General features: G+C 34.2%; 1 protein-coding gene across 1 annotated transcript in view; it reads left to right on the top strand.

Moving 5' to 3' along the window:
• Positions 1 to 24,259, top strand: part of LOC143238873 (E3 ubiquitin-protein ligase TRIM33-like) — a 94,860-nt gene that overhangs the window by 67,077 nt on the left and 3,524 nt on the right. The window contains exons 11-14 of the mRNA XM_076479478.1: positions 7,399 to 8,234; positions 17,354 to 17,465; positions 18,055 to 18,129; positions 23,331 to 23,483. Of these exons, the coding sequence (XP_076335593.1) occupies positions 7,399 to 8,234; positions 17,354 to 17,465; positions 18,055 to 18,129; positions 23,331 to 23,483 (1,176 nt within the window). The remainder of the gene's footprint in view (positions 1 to 7,398; positions 8,235 to 17,353; positions 17,466 to 18,054; positions 18,130 to 23,330; positions 23,484 to 24,259) is intronic.

Here is a 24,259-nt window from a genome sequence, read left to right as displayed (position 1 = left end):
GTTTTACATTTTAATTACTTCTATAGTAATAAATAAAGAACAAACATGAAAAACGAAAAATAAAGTACTTAGCCAATCTCCTTTTTTCTTGTTGTTGATTGTCGATGAAACTAAATCGTTTTTTATGCTAATGATAGTAATGCACAAAGTCATTTTTATTCAATTAAATAATGCACCAAAGAACATAGGCTAATGCATATACAAAAGTAGACAATTTCCCCTAACTCTTAAAGTTCTTTTTTATTTTATAACAATGCAACAAGAGCCATCACAAAGTCATCCAAGCTAGTTGTGTTTATTATGGAATTGAACTGTGTATTATGAGCGAAACATATGCTTATCTTTTCAGGACGCATCTTACAGTAAGCTATTTAATACATGAAAACTTTCACTTTCTATTGCTGACAGGTAATTTATAATTAAATATGGGAGAGAACTATTAACAAATCCTGAAAGAGAGGATTTGACAGGTGTGTGTGGCAGGAGAGGTCTGATTTTCTATTTGAAAGCTCTAACCAAACTAAAGTCAAGGCAATAATAATTATGGTTTATTTGAGCAATGATGAGTTTATAGTGAGTAATTTACATTTAATTTCCTTGTTATTTTTCTGGTGGTGGATAAAATAGGCAAGACAAGATACGTAGAGAAACAGTGTCATGCACGTCACAGTAGGGAAATTTAAAATTTTTTTAAGTATTGCCTTGTAGAATTAAGAACATATATACAATGAAAATATGGATTATTAGCTAATATTTTATGGTATTCTCATTGATATAACATAAACAAAAAATAGCTTAATAAAGTTTTGAATGCAAGACATTAAACCTTGTGTTACATGCAGTAAAGGATACCATAGTGATATGGTTTATTTATTCCTAATATTTTATGTGTATAATCTAGTAACATCTTTAATTTACTTTTTACCTCTTTCAATTTCTATATTGTTTTACATATTCACCTGGGGCCTACTTAAGTTTACAGTTCAAAGTCAATTAATTTTTCTAACTCAGTAGTTTCAGAATATGATAAATTTTTAGTATCTTTTCTCATTCCCTCTCTCTTCTTGGCTCTTAATAAGCCATCCAATTTTAGAATTCTGTCTGTTCCAAGGTAATATCTTTTGTGTTTTGTACAACAGTATGCTTATGAGGAATACTAATATGCATTGTGTTGTCAGATGGAATTCGGTAACTTACATTTAGCTGACCTTTCTTTTACTTTCTTTCTGTGATGTGGATCGCAATGTTTTATATGTTGTTTGAATTCCTTAATTATCAGTCCTGATTGTTTAGGGGGTAAATGTGTTTGTGCTAATATACTTTTTAATTTGTTTATTTCTCATTTCAATTCTGTTTCTCTGATTAAATGTCATTTTTCTGCAGTTAATAATTATTCTAAATCAGGAACCTATAAGTTTAATTGCACAGCTGTATATATTTTACTTATAAAACTGAAGGGTAAAGTTATCCCTTGTCCATGTGCTGAACAATTCCTAGCTACTTTTAATTATCCACTACTACTTAATTTAATTGCTCCCACTCCTCCATGTGGATTCTTGTACATGGTGAGGGGACCTTCCAGGGAAGGTTCCGTTCTTTCAGTTTAACTCCTCTGGGATCTAAACATCCACCCACGTGTTTGCCGTGTGTGGTGACCTGTGAAGGAGAGGAGAGGACCCTGGCAGTTGAGGGATCCAACCATAACACACCACTTTGGCCTTGAATTTCTGTAGATGGGCAGCCTTGGGGTGGCCCCCCCCTTGGGTCAGTTGACTGGTCCACTTGTGCTAGGATCAACCAAGTACCAGTGTTGGATGCTCTAAACAGGTGTTGTGGACATTGTATCTGATGCTAGTGTTTGGGTATAGTGCTCACGAAATCCTGGTGTTGCTGCAGTGTTGTTGTTTGACATTGTAGTGTGTCCCCTCATAGGGCTCCATGGTGGGTGGGGTTAGTGGGAACCGAAATTTCCCTTTTTTATTATGGATCCTCCAAATAAAAATTTAAATAAAACCGTGAAAAACAGTCCATTGGTAAACAACCATGTCTTGAAGATTCTGAGCAGCAATCTTCAACATCTGTAACACCTGTTGTACCTCATTTTCTTATACTACATTCTCTTTCAGGCAAATGTCTCCCTTTTTCATTCAGAAGGGACTAGAGGAACTTACTAGCTCTCCAAAGTTAGTGAAGAAGCTTCGGTCTGGTGACATACTGGTGGAAACATCCACATCTTAACACAGTGAACTCCTTATGCATTCAAAGGCAATTGGGGATATACCTATTAAGGTTAAACCTCTTGCTACTTTGAATTCATCACGAGGAGTTATTGTTGAGAGGGATTTGAAGAACATTTCAGAGTCAGAGATTCTCGCTGGTTTTTCCACTCAAGGAGTTTCTGCAGTGAGGTGTATATCCACTCGCATAGATGGAATTACAATGGTGGCAAGGACCACGATGCCTATGAGTGTAAAATGGGCCCTCATTGTATCAATTGGAATGGCTCTCAACCATCCTACTTTTGTTCTTGCCCTAAATGGTTGGAAGAAAAAGAGGTACAGCATTTGAAAATGATTCATAACATTACTTATCTTGAGGCTCAAAAGTTGTTGTTCACCACTTCATCTAGGACGTATGCTGCTGCACTTCATTCCACAACTACAGTGGGAGTGCAGACAGATCTCTTTGTACGTCCAAAAGAATCATTCTCAAAACAAATGGAAAGTCTTTTGACCTCCATGACATAAAAAGTTTCCTTTGGTTCTGGGTACATGCATTTCCTCGGATACATCTTCTTCTCTCACTTCAAGATGCAAAACACCCATTCGTTCACATCCTCAGTCACTGTAATTCCCTTCAAACAGCAAAGATCTGCCCAATTGACCCAGGGCAGGATCCATGGAGGTCGATAGACCTTCCTCAAATAAGGACAGTAAGGAAAAAGGATGTGGTCATAAACGGAAGGGTTCTCCACCTAATTTGCTTACACATAAATAAAAAGGGCCACCTTGAAACAATAGAACTGTCGAGGTTTACATTTTAATTTAGATGACATCAAAGCACTGATTGCTTCCTACCATTCTGTATGTCTTTTCTTCCAGGAAACATTTCTGAAATTGCCAATACAGTTACCTTTCAGCATTTTTTTTTGTATGGAAATGACAAGCTGTGTGATGAACAAGTGCATGGAGAGGTGGCACTGTTGGTTGATCAGCATGTGCCTACTCTGTCTTTGCCACTCGACACACCATTGGAGGCCGTAGCCATTCTTGTTTTGTGGAGTCATACCGTCACTGTTTGTTTTCTCTACTTGTTGCCTGGAGAGACCTATGATCAATCAGACCTTGATGCTCTCATTGAACAGTTGTCATCTCCCTTTTTAATCCAGGGGAACTTTAGTGGCCATCATCCCCTTTGGGGAAGAGCTGATATTGGTGGGAGGGGTCGCTCTGTAGAGCGTTTGCTCTCTGATCACAACCTTTCTCTTTTCAATACTGATTCTTTTATTTATTTTCATGCACCTAGTCAGTCCTTTACTGCTGTTTATCTCTTGGTTGGTCCCCTTCATTATTCTCATATTTTTCATGGAGGTTTAGCAGTGATGCCACCTGACTCGCATGCCCAGGTGAAAGCTGTATCATGCAAACTGGCCCTCTTTCACTACTCTCGCAGAACCTCTTTGTGCTATCGTCTGTAAGCCATTAAATAAACGACTGTGTGGAAGCAGTACCTGACTGTATAATACAAGCAGATGCTTAACGTATTCCTAAAACCTTGACACCTTTACACTATATCCTCGTCTGTGGTGGTATTCTGCCTACCACGTGGCACGGAAGGCTCAGAAATGGGCCTGGGATACTTTTCATAGGTATTCCACGCTCTCAACTTGCATCACTTTCCAACTGGCCTGGGCACATGCTCGGTGGGTAAGACATCAAAGCCAGAAGGACTTTTCGATTAAGTTCACAACCAACATATCTTCTATCACCAGTTCTAAAGTCATATGGGACAAGATTGAAAAGGTCAGTGGGCAATATAATTTTGTGCCCTCTCAATCTTGCTCTTTGATGGCAAGGAAGTACTTGATACCTGGAGCATTGCCAATACTCTAGATGAAAGCTTTTGCCAGGTATCTAGCACTTTTGCTTCATCCTCCCCCATCTTAGCCATCAAGACTTGGGCAGAGCAATCACCTCTTTCCTTTCAAGCTGATTGTCTCTATGACTATAATCGTCCCTTTACCCTGGTGAAACTCAAACTGTCCCTTCATCTAACTGGCAGTACATTGGTTGGGCCTGATGATGTACCCTACAAAATGCTGCATCATCTGTTTTGTTGCAAGGTTTATCCATGATGTACTTTTAGTTTTTTAAAGGCCATTAATCTTTTAAATGCTATTTAAGTTTTTTTATTTGTATATTAGGCCTTTTTAATGTGATTCCCTTTTAAGAATCAAAGTACATCTAGTTCGATTTGAAATTAGAAAATGGCTGTAACATCAGATAACTCAGGTGACTAACACTGATTTTTGAACTTACCCGTTAGTCATCCTGACGAATTTTGATAATTACAATTATGCCACAGAAAGTCCTTTCAACTTGTATTACTGTAGTTTTTCTTTTACTGTTGTAGACAAGTTGTAAAAATTGATTTAATGCTATTTATAGTTTTAATTCAAAAATTCAACTTTGTTTTGTTTTACCTTAATTTCCTTTTGTGAATTTCAATAACTTTAACTTTTCACCAGGTGTTTGGTGCAGATAGCCTAGTTGCATTAACCATAAAACACCAAACCAACCAACCAAGTCTGCTGGACTTAAGGCTTTTCTTTCTATTTTGATTAATTCAGTTTATATTTAAACACTTCATATTCTTATGATGCTGACTCATGTACCACCGCTTTTAAGAATATCACTACTTTTGCATATGGCTGGTTCATCTTAAGTCTGGCTATTGTTAGTAGTTGGCATCCTCTAGTTAACTAGAAGGTGTTAGTTGTCATAACTTTGATGGGCCTGGCATGGCCTAGCGCATTAAGGCGTGCGCTTTGTAATCTGAGGGTCACAGGTTCGCGCCCGAGTTGCGCCAAACATGCTTGCCCTCCCAGCCGTGGGGACGTTATAATGTTACGGTCAATCCCACTTTTCGTTGGTAAAAGAGTAGCAAGAACAACTTCTAATTTCATTTCATAATTCTGACCGGAATTATGGTTTTTGAGTCCCTAGCAGTGTCTGAGCTTCTATTATTATTTCTTGTGAATCTTCCTCTGAAAGTTCCAACCACTAGGACTTTTATGCTCTCTGTTTTTGGCACATGTCTACAATTTTTTGCCTTATTGCCTTTAATTCAACAATTAGAACAAGCTATCTGCTCTTTATTTTTATTGTAAGAGTTCTTTATTATCTGTTATATGTCCTACCTAAACCCCCAGCAGTAGCCTTATCTACTCACTTAGTACTGCATTATAAGTCTACATATACAGCTAATGTGTACTTATTTTACCTTATTCTATTCTTAATTCCTCCCTAATTTATCCTGTCAACTGCCTCATCTGCTCACCCTTTCAGCCGTGGGAGCGTTATAATGTGACGGACAATCCCACTATTCGTTGGTGAAAGAGTAGCCCAAAAGTTGTCAGTGAGTGGTGATGACTAGCTGCCTTCCCTCTTGTCTTACACTGCTAAATTAGGGATGGCTAGCACAGAAAGCCCAGAAGTAGTGTTGTGCAAAATTCAAAACAAACCAAACCAAGTGTAGGGAAAATTATATACACAATTTTTAGTATTTTTCTGATTATTCAAGATGTTTAGCAGATCTTCTTTTAAAATAAGTTCTTTTAACTTGATTGAAATGAGTGGAATATTCTATAAACATGTGGAATATTCCATCAGACTATAAATAACATGTACTTTGTTATTAATCCTTATAGAACTTATTTTTGTTCCTTATCTAATATATTTGGCAAAATCATCCAAGACAATTAACTTCATGGCACCAAACAATGTAACTGATGTTTTTTCACTAAGATGAAGTCAATCTTGGAGTTTCCATGTTTTTTTTTTCTATAAAATGTTCAACCTGCTGCTTTCTCCATACTGTATATTATATACGTTAACAAATAAAATAAAATATAGTTCTCAAAAAGCTTTAAATATGTATACACTTAGTACTCTGCAAATATTTCACTTACCACACCTCATTGACTTCCTTTGGATGCTTCCTAATCGGGGTTCATCTCACTGAACTTCTGTAAGTTCAATGTAGTATTCTAGCTTTTCATGAGAAGAGTTAAGATATCATTTGGAAGTTAATATTTTCCTAAACTGAATATATATTTCCAATAGGTACTATCCTTCTGTCATATAGCCCATATTTGGATTGGTTAATTGTAACCAATCTCAAAATGATTAACACATGCATGATTAGATTATGATCGGGGCAGTGTCACACTTCTATTGGTGGAGGATTTTTGCATGATTACTTACATATTAGTATGCAGTAATAAATGGGAGTAGCAAGGCTAGAAACAAACAAAACTTTGTGCCACCAAAAGGTAGTACAAGCTGAGAAAGCTTTTTGTGAGGGGAAGAGATAAGTGCCTGTTTGAAATACATTTTAGGTTTAGGAAAATGTTAACATTTAGGTCCAAAGACATTTGTAAAGCATAATTTTCAGATTTCCCCAAAGATGGGATACATGTGTTCTGAAATGTTCAAAACTTCTTTTAATAAAAATGTATTCTCCATTATCTTCATTCATTATTAGCAATATCTCCTTTCAATTTTAATTGTTTTGAAGGTAACTTGTTTGAAGCTAAGTTATAAGTCATGAGATTTTTTGAAAAATTATTTTAAAGACACCAATTGTAATTTTGTTCTGATTATAATTTTTTAAATTTCTTAATAATAGACTGCAAAATTGTTTCACTTCAATTATATTTAAAAGTATTAAAAGTAGATTAGAAGAAAATTTGACAGTTTTATCAAAAGAAGTTGTGATAAGTAGAACTTATTTCCATGTGCCCTTAATCTCATAGCAGTTCTCTTGTGTTCAGAACTTGATCTAATGAAGAAATATGTTTTACAGTTTAACTAAAAATTAGTTTATAGTAGTTCTAGAATATTATGGGAGCAACCCTGATAATCAGTTTTGTTAATTTTCATTGATTTTACAATTTAATTATTAATAAGTATTTCTTCTAGAAGAGTATTTCTTGAGTGATTTAATCTTGTTGCCTTTTGCATCAGGTCTTCTGTATTCATTATTTTATTGTGAATAGCTATTTGTTGGTTTAAGAAAATGTTTATATCATAAGTATACTGATCTCTAAATTTTTTAATTTAATGGATTTTTCTTAGGTGTCATATTATGGTTAATTTTGTTTCATACATTGATCAGGTTTTCAACACAGCAACTTTGAATCCAGAAATCCAGGAATGTAGCAATCATAGTCCTGTGCCCTTAACATCACAGGTTTGCCCTATAATTATATCCATTACAGGAAGTGATGGCTCTGTACATGTCCCGGGTGAAGTGAAAACTCCAAAGTCCATCACAGAAAAGACAGATGAAATGAAAAATATGGAAGGAAATAGTCATGAAGAAATGAAACAAAAAAATGATTTGGTTGGAAAACTAAACAGTATGAAAAATTCACTCACTTTATTGGGTAGTAGCAAATTTTATGATAAGCCTGTTGAAGATGTACAAGATAATAGAAATGAAGGAGTTTTATGTGTACCTCAAACTTTATTGGCTAGGAGCAAATCTTGCGACATTCCTTTTGAAAGTTCACAAAACATCAGTTGCCAAGAGACTGTGGTCATATCTTCAGCTTCATTGGCTAGAAGCAAATCATGTGATATTGGTGATATTTCTGTCGTAAGTTTACTAAATAGTGGTAGCAAAAAAGGTTTGCCAGTGTCAAGAGACTCGAAATGCAGAATTCTACAAGAAACAGACAATGTTAGCTTCACACCAAACAAGGAAATCCCTTTTAACCATCCAGAAATGTCTCAGTGTGAAACTCGAGACAAACAAGAACAAGCATCAAATGGACCTGTTAATAACAACTGTATTATCATTGATGACGACAGTGCAGAGAGTAGTAGTGATGACACATTTGAAGATTGGTGTGCAGTATGTCATGATGGTGGTGAACTACTTTGTTGTGGTTCATGTCCACGTGTATACCACCTAAGGTGTCACGTTCCATCTCTTACTTCTACTCCAAGGTAAGGTACTGAATTGTTTAACTGTGAATGCTTTTAAGCTACAAATTATATTAGACTATGGAATGTTTTTAAATTATGAATGATTTTGAATAAGAATGCTTTTAAACTATAAAGGATTTTAAACTAAATCATTTCATTGTATTTTTATTGTATCAACTTATGAAATGGAAAGAAAACTACAGAAAACACATATAAAAAAATAATTAGTTGATTGTTACTATGACAATTTCTTTATTTCAACTCTATAATGGGGTGCCATTGCAAAGAAGTGTTTAAGTGTTGCTATGGCAACATCTTTATTTTAACTCAATAAAATGACCAATTAGAAGATCTTTAAAAATTCTCTTGTTATTTTTAGCTCTTCATTAACATATTTAATAACCTAGAATTTAGTTTGATGTGATATAAATAATTTAGAAATGTAAATGTTTAAAGAAACCAAAATTATTGAGTTGTTAGTGAACATTTATTAAATTTTTTCTAGCTGTCTGTATCACTTCAAGTTAGATGAATTTTGTCTAAGTTAGAGGAAGTATTTTTATATGGCATTCCCTCACCTGTTTGCAAAAAAAAATATTAATGAAAAGTACAATATATATATATATATATATATATATATATATATATATATATATATAAATATTGAAATCAGTAATAATTATAGTTATAATAAACATCAATTCAAGTTAGTAAAATAGACATGGCAATTCAAAATGGTGGAAGATTCACAGTTTGTTTATTTATAAGCATAATAATGTGAAAAATTTACTATTAAGCTGTGCATTTCATAAGAAATCATGGACAATCCTAGGGAAGAGCTAAAGATGCCAAAAGAAACCATGGGCAAGTTTAATAAAGAGCTTTAGAGGCCATAAGAAGCCAAGGGTAATCCTAATGAATTACTTAAAATGCAATAAGAAAGTAGAGGCAATTTTAAAGAAGAGCAAAATATGCCACAGGAAGCCATGGGTAATCCTAAGGAAGAGATTAAGGTGCCATAAGAAACCATAGGCATCTTAACAAAGGGCAAACCTAAAGAAGATTTTAAGATGCTAGGATATAAAGATTCGTGTAGAAATTTAAAATTGCAATGTTGAAAAATTACGGTTGTATGTTAGTGTGAGTTGCAATTTTCTGTATCTAGGGTTTTACTTAAGATGCTTTTCATATCATAAAAATATCTTAAAAACTCATTAATTACATGTATAAGATTAACATGCATGATCTTAACAACCTTGAAAAATATGTTTTTATTAAAGTTTTACTGATACAATCAATTTTTCAATAGAAACTTAACAGTATAATTTACATGCATTTCTAAATATATATTTAAGTGAAATAACCATCAATATTAAAATAAATATATAATAGTAAATTGATCACACACACCTTTCTCCTTAGAGAATTGAAAATTGGAGTTGGACAGTTTTTAACTAAGATTATATATATATGAAATACATTGTCAAATAATTATACAACTTTGGTAATCATGACGGTATGTAACATAATCAATCCAAATAACTTTATGATCATAAAATTACATATCACATGAAAGTGCATCAGCAAAGATGTTATCTTTTGGGTAAAGACCCAACACAATTACATAATTGAAGAGTTCTTTGAAAGTTGGGATAGGTTCCAAAGGAGCAACAGGAATTTTCTGAATAGGTTTTCTGGCCAACTAACATACAACAAGTTTTACAAACTAAGAAACATCTTACCTAATTTTTAGTCAAAATAAATATCTCATAATTTTGTCATGTTTTGTTTACACCTAAATGACCTCCCATGGGGAGTTCACAGGTAACTTTCAGTATTTCAGAACAATATACTTTGAGAATAACTATTTAGCCCAGTCCTTTGAAGGTGGCATGTTTGGAGGCCTCTATTTTCTCATAAGCACATCATTTTTGAATAAATAACCATTTGTAACTTTTACCAGTTTATCTTTTGAAAGTCAAATTTAAATATTGAAGGGTTCTGCAGTTCCTTTTTTCTGCTCAGCAATCAAGTTACTTCTAGCAAATAGAACTTTACCAAGTAAACCATATCCATCATGTCCATCATTGTCACTCACCAAGGAATTGTTAGTTGGATAATTATTCACGAGATCCCCATCAGATTAAAAAAAGTGTCTGTGACAAATCTGTAATGTTTTGTGAACATATGCCTATCATTTGTTCTTAGCTTAATTTCTAAACCTGAGCTTGAGTCAAAATACATAAAAGAAACATATTGGGATTCTTCTCAGTAACAACATCATCCTTAGATCAAACAGTAAGTGGCTTGCTAACCATTTTGGGTTTGATAACAATGCACCCCCTAGTCAAATCATTTCCCAATAATAACAAACAGAAAAGTTATGTGCATTTCTAAATATGTATTTAACTGAAACAAACGTTAATATTTAAGTAAATATGTAATAGTAAATCTATCAAAATAATTTATTTCACACCTACTTTATTCAGTATTATAGAAATGGTGTTAAAATTCCTTTTCTGTATTCTATTTCATTTTGTACTCATCTTTCTCTACAGCCCCAGCGTCCATTGGCATTCTGTCAGATTCTTGATAGATTACATTATAAATTCATTCTTCCTGGGCCAAAATAAATATATTTCTTGGTTATTTTACTCCAACATAAGAAAAACAGATATATCCCAACCACTTTAAGGGTCTAAATGTGCTGTGGTTGCCAGTTATTGATATTTTCAATAGAACTTAAAAATGTTCAAGAAAACCAAAAATTCAAGAGAAACTCACAATAAGAATTTTTATAAATAAACAATGGTACAAGACTGTGGAGTCATTAGCTGAACAAACATAGTTATGGTGTGGATGTGGCTAAAGGTGAGTGGGACTGGGTTAATAATCACTCTAAAACATGCCTTTTAGTTAGTTGTATAACCCTACAAAATTTGTGGACAAACAAACAAACAAAGAATTGTTTTGTTTTTATAACTTAAACATAGAAAAACTTTTGATTTAAAAGTTAGTACTGTATTGTATGTCAGTTTTAATAATTACCTGCACATTTATGATATTGTATTGTAGGTCAACTTGAATGATCTTTCACACATATGCTTCCCATGGATCATGGAAACATCAGGGATTTTTTTAGAGATAAATATCAGGGACAGTTAGATAGGCTATTACCATTAAATAAATTATTTTGATCTTACCAATTTTAGCACATTAATAAAAATCTCCCATTGTTAGTAGTCATAGTACTCTAAGTGTACTGAGCTTAATGTACATATATGTAGGAAAGATTTGAGAGATGTCAAAATGAACAGTTCAGTTATTTCAGTAACCCATGGCAATACAGTGATAAAACAAATGTACACAGTTTTGGTGAGTTTTTCTTTTTTGTTTATTTCTGTACTTATTGTTATTCTTTTATTTTTATTATAAAACAAAATATACATAACTAAGCATTGCTTATAACACTAAATATTGTGATATGTGGTACAGCTTGGGCTGTATTTTATTAATAAGCGATATTAACAGTAAGCTGGTAGAATATCACCAGTGACAGTTAGTAAAAACCAGTATAAAGAAAAATATGGATCATAGTGTATAATATCAGTAATTAGGAGGTAAGTTTAAATAAATAAAAAATTTGCAATATAGAATTCTCATTGACAGTAGCCAATAATGTAGTACCTTTAACAGTTTCCGAGGGTACAGCACTATTTGTTATTCATGAATATTTTGTAGAAACAGTTGAATTCTCACCACTGAATAATTGAAAGCATCATATTTTCCTAAAAATCTGTAACTTAACACACCAGATAGCATGAGTAATGTTCAAAGAGAACTTACTGTTTGTCAACAATATGCTAGGGACAAAAAAAAGTAAAGATTGAAGGTAATAATAAAAATTTGTAGCTTAACAGAATTGGATTAATAGTTTTGGTTTTCATTTGTAACTATGCGTTATCCGAACATGATAAAAATAATCAGAGTAGCAGTTCTTATTTTATATAATAAGTCGAGTTACACAGAGTGAAAAACTAGACATGAGTGGTGTAATGCTGTAATACAGTATCTCTGTCAGACATACGGTTTATCTCAGATGAGCCTCCAATTTCTTATGTTACATATTACAATTTGAAATAGCCTGAAACAGGGTTAAGTGATAATTTAAATTTAGAAGTTAATTAAATATTAATATGTATCAAATTTATGATATTTCCCTTCAAAATTGATACACTCTGTTTTCTTTACTAATATAAATATATTTTTAATATACAAACAATAATACAGTTCTTAATAACTGTTATTACAAAAAATGATTTATGTGCAAAAAATTTACAAACTTACAAATAGCATTGAGCTTTCTGTCTGGTATGAAACTGGATATTTTATCAAGGGTTCATAATGAGCAAATTAATTTTGAATCAATGTAGATACAATTCACTTAACAGGGAGCTAGCTAACTGTGTTTTCATTGATCATGTGAGTTTTTCACAGTTGAAGTTGTTATATAACATCTTTGTAAAAACACTAATGTCTGATGTGAATTCACTGAAGTTAAATGATTTGTAACGTGAAATTTACAATCATCTCTGGTCAGTATCTGAAGTTCCTGATTAATAATTGTTAAAGACAGTTGTAGCTTCCAGACTATTCATGATGTGCTCAAAACATATAGGTTTCTATTTCAGCTTCCAGACTGTAATATATACTGTCTTTTGACACATTGCATTGGTTACCTTTATAGGTATGAGGAGAATTTCTAGGAATTTCAGCCTGCACAACAGTACTAACAATATCCTAGTGTTTACATACGTATATATATTGTTGATTGTAACACACAAGGATCTTCAAACATTTTAGTGAATAACTGGGAATTTCACAATACACATTTAACAGTATAAGTTACATGCCATATTTAAATATATATTTGACTGAAACAAATATTAATATTAATGTTGATGTATAGTAGTAAATCTATCACGTGTTCAAGACCTACAACAAAAAGAGCTGTCACATGGGTGGTAACTGTTCATTGAGAGATGGGAGATCCATCATAGACCTGTCCATGTTGAACTCTTATCTGCTGCCCCCTCATTTCACTATGGATTTCTACTCCTCACTTCAGAGCTTTTTCCCTGGGACTCTGAATGGTGAATTTGTTGTGATAGATACCTATCTTCATATTCCAAATGCTCCAGATGCTTCATCCACAAGAATCGTCTTTCAGTTTTAGGCACTGCTAATTGGTTCTAGTTTGGCTCTGCATATTTTGTCTTGTTGTATAGTTTTCAACTCATCATATCACTTATTATGTCTTCAGACTCTCCTTTTTATGAATGACTGGTTATTTCAGTCTCCATTCTCCTCTTCTGTTTACTAATGCTTCCTTTGTGAGTTGGGGAGTTTTCTTTGATTTCAAAGAGATTTCTGATTAATGATCCACAGAGGAAGCTAATCTCCATTTTCAACATCCTGGACCTTTTGGCAGTTCATTGAACTCTGTATCATTTCTTCCTACTTTTGAGGGGGTGGGTGGTTATCGTTCATTTTGATTTCACTGTCATTATCTATATCCTGAAGCAAGAGGGAATTGAATTCAGACCTCTGTGTTTTCAGACTCTGCATCATCTTTGTTGGGCTCATGACAACTACATGGCAATCTTAGCTTGTCATATTCCTGGTATTATGAATCTGGTAGCCAGTTGTTTATCTTGACCCATATAGGTCCTCCCCACAGATTGGTTCCTTCTTCTGTAGGTATTTTGATTGGTGTGTTTTCATCATGGAACATTGTATATAGATGTGTTTGATACTCACTGGAATGCCAAAATTCTTTCCTTTTGGTTTTTGATTCCACACTCTTCAGCTCTTGGAGTATGTTCATTCATTCAGGATTGAAGGAGTCTTCACCTATATGCCTACCTTCTGATCATATTCCTCTCCAGTCATTTTCCTTTTCCAGACCCCTCCTTGTCATGTTATGTGCATTGCTCTGTATTGGCTAGCTTGGACATGGTGCTTTCTGACTTGCCTCTCACTGGAACAACATTACTCACCCCCTACCTTGTTCTAGTTTTTTTCTCTAACTACCATGATTGGACATCATTCATTATGTCATCACCAAACCCACATATTCAAGTGTGGCTTTTGTTCAGTCCCTTGCATAATTTCTGGGACTCATCCCTCATGTAGTGTCTTTTCTTCCCCATTTTATTTGACTTTCTTATATATGTACTAGAGGCAGTGGTCTTCCTTCAGACTTTTGTCTGCTTGCTGTGACTTCTGCCCCTCCTGACTTTTGATACCTCATATTTCCTTGTTCTTCACTTAGTTGTTTGATCAGGGTTTGTCTGTATAAACTGTTTCCAGTTATAGGGCTACTCTGTTGAACATCTTCCAATTTCCTGTTTCAAGAAAGTTTTCTCCTTCCCTGTTATTTCCCTCCTTTTCTTTTCCTTATGTCTTGTTCACCCTCCACTTACCTTTGAGTTGCATTATTGGGTCTCAGTTCTGTTCTTCATGTCCTGTCCAGTTTTTCCATTTTACTTCTTTGCTATGTGTTCCTTGTACCATCTTTCACTTAAGTCATCTTCCTCCTCTTCCATGCTTGTGATCATTGTCATTCTGATAATTACATTGTGCATCCTTTACAATTCCTCCTCTGATATCCTCTGCCATGTTTGGGTCACCCTTTCCTGTACATCTGCTACTACATCATCTCTCCTTATTTCCTTACCTTCCATTTCCCACCTGTACTCCTGTTTGATTCTGGATAGTTTCATATCCAGTTCCTTTCCTGAAATGTTGTATGGCATGTTCTGCTCCTTTCATGTTATCATACTTGTCTATTTATTCTAAGGATTCCTTCTGTGTCTCATAATTTGTTTCCTGATGGATTCACTGGTTAGGTTTGTCAACTCATACGACTGGTGTATTTTGACTTGTGCATGGAAGATTGCCATATGCATAATGTTTCTTCATGTCCAATTCGTTATCTTACTACGTCTTTAGCTGCTTGCCTTCATCAGCTTTTGAAGGATGTGGACAATTCGTAATACATTTGTCACATATTATTAGCATGACCTGGCTGTGTCTTCCTCAGGTAGGTATTGTCTTCATCCTGTGGTGCTTCTACATATATCTCTTCACCTTTGGCTGGCACAAGTTGACATATTACTTTTTATATACATTTTTAATTGATTCATTTCATATTTCAGGATCCCACCTGGTGATGGGTTTTCCTTGTTAGGTGTTTTTCATATTATGTTTGCATTAGATATGAAAAATTCTATAATGCTTACTGATGACAGAGAATTTCTATAAGACCATCAGCAGCTTTTCTGTTGGTGTGTATGCATATTTTACTAAATGTTACTAGTTTCTTTTATATAGGACCATCCCTCATGGTCTCATGAGTAAAGATGAGGATGTCTGCCCATTCCTATTGTCTCATGGTGTTGATCTGCTTTTCAAAATAGGGAGTCTCAGACATCCATTGCATTGTCTATGGTGAGTTGTTCCTCTGCACTCCCAAGTGTAATTTGTCCCTTCTCTTCTAGTGGAGCAAGGGAGTCCTTACCACTTCCATTTCCCAGTTGCTGGAGTGGTGTACCATGGAGGTTTTTTCCAGAGTTGGTTTTGTAAACAAAATAAAACTTTCTAACCCATGTGTATCTACTTGAAAAGAAGAGGGCTCTAATCATTACAGTACAGAACAATGAATTATATAATAATATTCAGTATTCAGTGTACTTCTCACAAATGATTTTGTCTGTGCAGACTGCACTTGTTTATCATATATTTATTATGCATGGTGCTTTTACTGGATGTTTTTCTTGGATGGACTGTATTTGACATAATCCAATGTGACAAGAGGTGCTTTTCCTGGATGTTTTTTAGCCTGGGTGGACTGTACTTGGCCTAACTGTATGTATCCAAGGTGCTTCCCCCTGAGTGTTGGCTGCATAGACTGAACTTGTTGATATGTAGGTCATATACAAGATGCTTTCACTATATGTTTTTGCTCAGATCGACAGCACTTGTCTTATTCAAATACATTTAATAGCCCTAGCCAATGAATGTTTTTTTGTTTTTTTTAGTTTGTTTATTGGTACAATACTATGTCTCACTAGTACTATGTTCAGTGGAAAATGTTGTTTCTTACAATGGTTTGTTATGAGGTGTATATGGACAGAGGGCTAGTTATGAAGACTCTTATGATTGCACTCTTAACAGTAATTTATGTCTTTTATAACCCTGTGTGTCCAAGTTGCTTCCCCTGGATTTTTTTGCCTGGGCATACTGCACTTACTAATCTCTTTATCTTATACAAGGGGTTTCCACTGGATGTACTGTGATCAGATGTAACCCAAGGCACTTCCCTTGACATGTACATATAAGGGACAATACTCATTTATACAAAAGCCCTTCCATGTTTGTTAGTGCCATACTGATTCATTTTATAGTTATGCGGCATTTCATACACTGATTAAGTGCTGTACGTCTTTTTATTGACTTTAGTGGTGCTTGTTAATTCAGTTCTGAGCTAATTGTTTTATTGCACTGATTGCTGGATGAAGAGCATGCCTGTTCCAGATATAGTGCTGTACCTTACTGGTGTGTTCTCTTTTCATATTCTAGTACATCTGTTCTCTCAGTGTGGTCTCTTTCTGCTTGATTTCAGACTGATGCACTTTCACCAGGTATCTTATCTTGTCAGTGTAGGAACCAAGCTTTGGATGAACAGAGGTAGTACTGTTTTGGAAGTTAACATTTTCTTACTCTGAAAGTGTTTTTACCTAATGAGATGCCAATATTTATGGCTTGTGCCTGCTATTTCTTGAAAGTGAGGATTGTTATAGAATAGTAGTAGGAGTTAACTGTGCCAGCATAGGTGGAGAGTAATCACATGATCAGAACATGTTCTGAAATAGCACAAAGTTGATGGGGTATAAAGACTGGTGCACTGTAACAAAATGTTTTTTAGCAATGCTTAGAGGGCAAATCAGGACTGAGATAGCATTTAGTGAAAGTTTCAGAGTAAGAAAATGTTAACTTGTAAGTTACAAAATTTTAAAATGCTTATTTGATATTAGTGTTATAATGGCTGTTGAAATATACTTCATGATGTTTTAAAGAGACAACTGGACCTGTCTTATGTGCCTGGATGTAAATAATGCAACTTTACCACAGGGATATAGAGGAACGAAAAGGAAAGCTTTAGTTGGCCTGAATGGACGATCATTGCTGGTGAGTAATTTTTGTAATCTCTTATGAAAGTAATCAGTTTTTTGGCACTGAAAATGCATGCTCATCTTACTATGCATGCACATTTTATTTCATTGGATGTAAATAAAAGGCAAATGTAAATATACTTTAGTAGATAAGTTGAACAACAACATATTAAAAGTTTATCCAAATTTCTAAAAAGGTCTAACATTAGGTCATAAAATAACATTGTAAGTTTATTTATTGATAGTATTAAGTTTGGTAATGTTTAGCCTTAATTAAACTAAAGCAAAAAAATGTACACAAGTTACAGTGTTAATTTTTCTTTTTATTAAATATAGGCTATAAATAATAAATCCTTTATAACTAATATTAGGCCTGAGAAAAGTGAAACACTTATTAATTTAAGTATGTGTGGTTAGAATTATTTTGTATAAATCTAGAAATCCTGTATTTAAAGAACAACTGTTGCAATAAAGATACTAATTTGACTGAAAATGTTTTGCAAGTCTCTGCTAGTTCTGGCAGTAAATTATGAAACTTTTCCTGTGGAGTCAGTCTGCTTTAGCTGACAACTAAAACATTCATTGTGTTTTCTTTTATTTTTCAGTGTTGTGAGAGAATTCTTCTGGAACTGTTTTGCCATGATTCAAGCTCACCATTTCACCAACCCATTAGTAGAACTGTAAGTTTTACATTAATTTCATTCAATTCCATGAATCCAGCTTAACTTATTTAAATTGTAATCAGCTCTGTTGTAAATGAGACAAAACATAGGTACATGATTGAAGCTAAGCTGACCTCCACATCTAACCTATGATATTAGCATAACATACTTATTAACACATGCATACAGCCAGAATATGTCTGTACAGTAGTTCCAGGAACAGTGGCTTTATACCTTTAAGTAGTTTACTATAGTGTCAAATAGCGAGCATGATTTCATTAAGGGAAAGTCTTATTTAACAAATCTTTTGACATTCTTTGTTGATGTTACTGCAAGAGTTGATGAAGGAAATGATGTGGATTTGGTTTACATTGATTTTCAGAAAGTGTTTGATAAGGTGCCTTACAAAACACTTGTTACACAAATTAAATCTGTAGGTGTGAGAGAAACGTTATTAAACTGAATAGAAAATTAGCTGGAGAGTAGATATCACTGAATCACATTTACAAGTGGTGTGTCTCAGGGCTCTGTGCTGGTTCCTATGCTCTTGGTAATTTATATTAATGACATTAACTTTACAATGACTAACAAAGTTTGGAAGTTTGCAGATGACGTTAAGATTTTGGGGATGACTAACTGTATTAAAGATACTGCAGATTTACAGGGAGATTTAAATCATTTGATTCATTGGTCCTATATGTGGCAGATGATGTTTAACTATCAAGAATGTAAGGTGATGCATGTATGTCTTCACAATTAAATTTATTGTTACAATTTAAATAGGAATATATTAAAAACTGTGATTGAAGAAAATATCTTAATGTTGTGATAGAAGAATCACTAAAGTTACCTAAACAGCTAATAATAGGGCTAATAAAATTATAGGTAGCATCTATAGAAATATTGAATTTGAGACAAGGGATATTATTGTTTCAAAGATGCTGCAGTAGTATGGGGAAATTTAGATCATTTGATGCATTGTTTCAATATATGGCAGATGATGTTTAACTATCCAGAATGTAAAATGATGTATGTAGGTTTTCATAATTCAAATTATTTTTATGATTTAAATGGGGATACATTAAATACCATGGTTGAAAAAATATTTTGGTGTTGGGGTCGAAAAACTACTTAAGCCATCTAAACAGTGCATTTTAACTAGTGATAAGGCTAATATGATTTTATATAGCAATTTTAGAAATATTAAATACCAGACAAGTGATAGTATTATTTCACTGTATAGATCACTTATAAGGCCTCATTTAGAGTACTGTGTACAGCTTTGGGCTCCATTCCTTAGGAGTAACATTGAATTGTTGGAGAAAGTTCACTGAATAGTCACTAGGATAACATGTGGGATGATGGGATTGTCTTGTGAGGAGAGAACAAAATCTCTAAATTTGTTTTCACTAGAGAGAAGGGTCAGAGGGGTTTTTGTTTGTTTAAGGTTAGTACATGTATTGATAACACTGCATGACAAAGGTTTTGCTTCTTGAACACTGTTGGGTGTTCCTTATAGTTTCTTGGCTGCTGATCATAAAAATCACATCCATATTTGCCCATCACGTACCGTTTCATCGAAATCTTCAGTTTTGTCATGTTTTTACTTATATTTGTGTCCAAAAATTTTCATTTCTGTAAGAGACCTATGAACAATGTTTTATGCAGCCTGGGCATGTCCAGGCATGAAATCAGGCTAGGTTGGAAGCTGTTCTGTGGAAGTATGCAGCTTGGGCATGCCATAGCCAGCTTGACATTGTCTCAGCAGGCTATAAATGTGGCTTGCATACACAGATGCTGCTAATTGGATTAATATAAACCTTATTGTGTGTACGTATTGTTTCAGAATATAGCATTGCCTCAGTAGCACTGTGACAAGTAAGTTAGATGTTATGGACGTTTTACAGGACGATTGGTGTCGGTCCATGTCGTAACAGCTGCGATACATTCTGCTCTTGTGAAGAAAGCATATCATCTGTACTTCAGCTGTAAAACTGGTGATCAAGATCAGGAATGGATGCCTCACATTTGTTGTGTGACATGTGCTGTCTGTCTGATAGCTTGGCTCAGAGGCACACAAAAGACAATGCCATTTGTCCCAATGATATGGCGAGAACAGAAAGACCACGTGACGGACTGTTACTTCTGTTTGACTAATGTGTCTAGTTTCTCTGCCAAAAACAAGAAGTCAATTTAATACTCTAATACCCTAATCTGCCTTCAGCAATGAGACCCGTGCCACATGACGACAGTCTTCCAATTCCCAAACCACCAGAAGAATGGACTTCAAACGAACCAGATGAAGAAACTTCAATGCAGGGAACTGGCAGTGACATTGATTCGGATTTTGAACCGTACTCCTCAGGCAATCCACATCTCATAACACAGTCAGAATTAAACGATCTGGTCAGAGATTTGGGTCTATCAAAAGTAAAAGCCGAATTGCTGGGTTCGAGACTGCAGGAATGGTGTCACCAGGTACGAAAATTTCTGTTTTTCGAAGCCGCCAAGATGATATAACCAAATTCTTTGCACAAGTTGACAGTCTGTTTCTGTGTTGACATCAAAGGATTGTTCTCTGCTTTGGGTTGTGACCATGACCTGCGAGAGTGGTGTCTCTTTATTGATTCATCAGTGTTAAGCCTCAAAGCTGTTCTGTTACACAATGACAACGTTCACCCTTCAATACCTGTTGGCTAAGAAGCACACATGAAAGAAACCTACGAGAATATGGAAATGTTGCTGAAGCACATCCAGTACAGCAAGTACAACTGGAGTATCTGTAGAGATCTGAAAGTTGTTGCTCTGTTACTGGGACTGCAGCTCAGCTATGCAAAGTACTGTTGTTTCATTTGTGAATGGGGCAGTCGTGCCAAAGAGTCACATTATTCTAGACAGAGCTGGCCACTCCATAAAAAGTTAGTTCCAGAACAGAAAAATGTGGTTCATGAACCACTTGTTGACCTGGCAAAGATTTTTTTGCCTCCTCTTCACATAAAATTGGGACTTATGAAGAATTTTGTGAAAGCAATGAACAAAGAAGGCAAAGGTTTTCATTATTTAAGACAGATACTCCCAAGAATAACTGAGGCCAAGATCAAAGAGGGCATTTTTTGTTGGCCCTCAGATCAGACATGTTATGAGTGACAAGCAGTTCCAAGATCTGTTAGTTGGGCTGGAAAAGATTGCCTGGAAAGCCTTCAAAGACATTGTTGACAATTTTCTTGGCAATTACAGAGCTGTACATTACATTCAGCTGGTGGACAAACTTCTCAAAGCATACAAAACAATGAAGTGCAACATGTCACTCAAGATTCATTTTCTCCATTCACACTTGGACTTCTTCCCTGAACACGGTGAAAGGTTTCACCAGGACATTGCTATAATGGAAAGACAATATCAGGGCAACTGGAATCCATCAATGCTTGCTGACTACTGTTGGACACTGCAACGTGATGCACCAGACATTGAATACAAATGAAAATCAGGAGCAAAACACTTTTAATTATGTTGAACTTAATAGCGTATTAGAAACATAAATACAAGTAAATACGTTATTGCCAGTAAACAGTTAACTGTCTATTTCTCAGATTTCCTATGTGATGAAGCAAAACCAAAACTGTATTTGTGCATACCCACCAGGTAGCTGTCACAGTCAGCAAAAACTTTTAAGGAAGTAAAACTTTTCAAAAAAATTGTTGTGCAGTGTAATATAGAACCATCAAACGTTTTTGTGTTTAGCAGTGAATAAATTAGGACAAGGGGTCATAAATTTAAATTTTGGCAATGTAGGAGTCATCTGCAGTTTTTACAGTATTACTTTTCAAACATGGTGGTTGTCTTTGGGAATGAGCTGTCTTCAAGGATGGTGGAGGAAGAAAATTTAATTGAGTTCAAGAAAAGATTGGGTGAATAGTAAGTAGGGTAGTTATAGTTGGGAGCTGGAAGGGATGAGGCTACTAAGCTGTTTTAAAATTTTATGAATTTATGAATAGAAGTATTAATATTATGCGTACATGAAAATAGTTTGGTGATAATTGGTTATTGAAGTTTATGATAAAGATGAGAAATATGACTTTAGTATTATGAAAAATAATGTGACTTAGTTGTGGTGAAATATCTTTAACTTTTACAAAAATCACTCCAATAGGCAGTCTTAAAGGAAATTATAATATATGCATCAGATGAGATTTAGTTTCAGTGTTAATCTTGCTTATTATAAGGTTACAGTGCTCTAAATTTTAATAATTCCATTTTATTACTGCTGTGTAATGAAATATTGAACTTTCTAATCAGACAGGAAACTAGTTGATATTACAAATTTCAGAAAACTACATGTAAAAACTAGGTTAAAAATCAACTTTTTCAACACTGTTACCAGGATGTCAAATAAAGTGTCAAGTGACAGCCACTAAGGATATTACAACTATCTAAATATATTTTGTATTCATCTTGTTTTGTTATTCACTAAATTCAATTGCATCTAATGTCCCAAATTAGGCAAGATAACTTGGCTGTATCATTTAATGTTATAGCTACTTACCAGCAGTTTTATTTTCACATGACATGTGAATTTTTTATGTTTTATGGTCTCCAAAGCTGGACTTATTTTTTCAGAATTTGCCTGTAACTCACTTAAATGTTTGTTGAAAGCTATACTTGTAATCTCTGATCAGTTAACGGAGTCTAGCATGGCCAGGTGGTTAGGGCACTCGACTTGTAATATAAGGGTTGTGGGTTTGAATCCCTATCACACCAAACATGCTTATCCTTTCAGCTGTGGGGGTATTATAATGTGTCAGTCAATCCCCACTATTCATTGGTAAAAGAGTAGCCCAAGAGTTGGCAGTGGGTAGTGATGACTAGCTGCCTTCTTTCTTGTCTAAATTAGGGACAGCTATGCAGATAGACCTTGTGTAGCTTTCTGCAAAATTTGAAACAAAGTAATTAGTTAACAATACTTTTATGTTAAGGAAAAAAAGATAAAGATGATTTAACTGAAGATTATTTTGAAGGAAAAGCTTCATTTAGACTATGTGATATGATCTCGTATCATTGTAACAGAAAACTGTTTTTGTAGAGTTAAAGTTTATTATGCATTATTCACTTCTAAGGATGTGGATAGAAAATTGGAGAAAGCTTGTTTGAAATTTTAAATGAATGAAATGCAAAAGTGTGTGTGTACAGAATTTGAAGTTTTATTGTTTGTTTAATATTAGGTTCCCAATTATCACAAAGTTATCACAAAACCAATGGACCTGATGACTGTCAAACAAAAGTTATCACCAACTCATTTCAACTTCTATCAGGATGAAGGAGAATTTGTATCTGATCTTAAACTAATATTTAGAAACTGTTGTACATTTAATCCTGTAAGTCAACTAATTCTTATCTTTTGGTCTTGGTTTTTATAAATTGAGTTTACTGACACATTAGTGAAGTTTTTAATCAGATTATGATGTGTGTACATTGTTTGTGAATTCTGATAAACTGGTAAGCATGCAACTTTTTGTAAGATAAGAAACAGCTTATAAAAATATAATGCTGTAAGAAGGAATGGCTTTAATAATGATATGTACCTTTTTAGTTGTTGAAAACAACTCAATAGGTAGGTATATATGTATGCATGTGCATTAGGAACTAGTTTGAATCATAATCCGTGATGATGAGAAAATCCCCTTGTATAGAAAATTATATATTTAAAAAAGGCTGGTATGGGTAGAGAAAGCACCAGTAAAGGAGCAAACAACGTTTTGACCTTCTTTGGTCATCGTCAGATTCATGGAAAAATAAAGGGTTACTGACTGGTAGCTGACAACATGTTTGAAGGCAGTTGTGTAATTGAGTGTAGGAATGTAAAGGGCATGCTTAGATGTTGGATATTTTTATTAATATAGGTATAAAGGTGTTCTTTTGTATTGGTTTATTTTGGGCTTGAATTGTTGTGTAAGTAAGGCTTCTTTAATTTTGCATTTGTTTATGTTTGTTTCTTTATTTAGTATTTGGGTGTTTTCTATGGTTATATTGTGTTTATTTGATTTGTAGTGTTCAAAACAAAACAAAAACTCAACATACTTAGAAACCAAATAAACACAGCCATAAAACTATGCTCATCAGATAAAACTAATGACGAATTAGACAAAATAAA

Source organism: Tachypleus tridentatus, chromosome 13 (genome assembly GCF_004210375.1).
Source record: "Tachypleus tridentatus isolate NWPU-2018 chromosome 13, ASM421037v1, whole genome shotgun sequence".
Lineage (NCBI taxonomy): Eukaryota > Metazoa > Arthropoda > Merostomata > Xiphosura > Limulidae > Tachypleus > Tachypleus tridentatus.
This window is presented reverse-complemented; position numbering and strand designations above follow the sequence as displayed.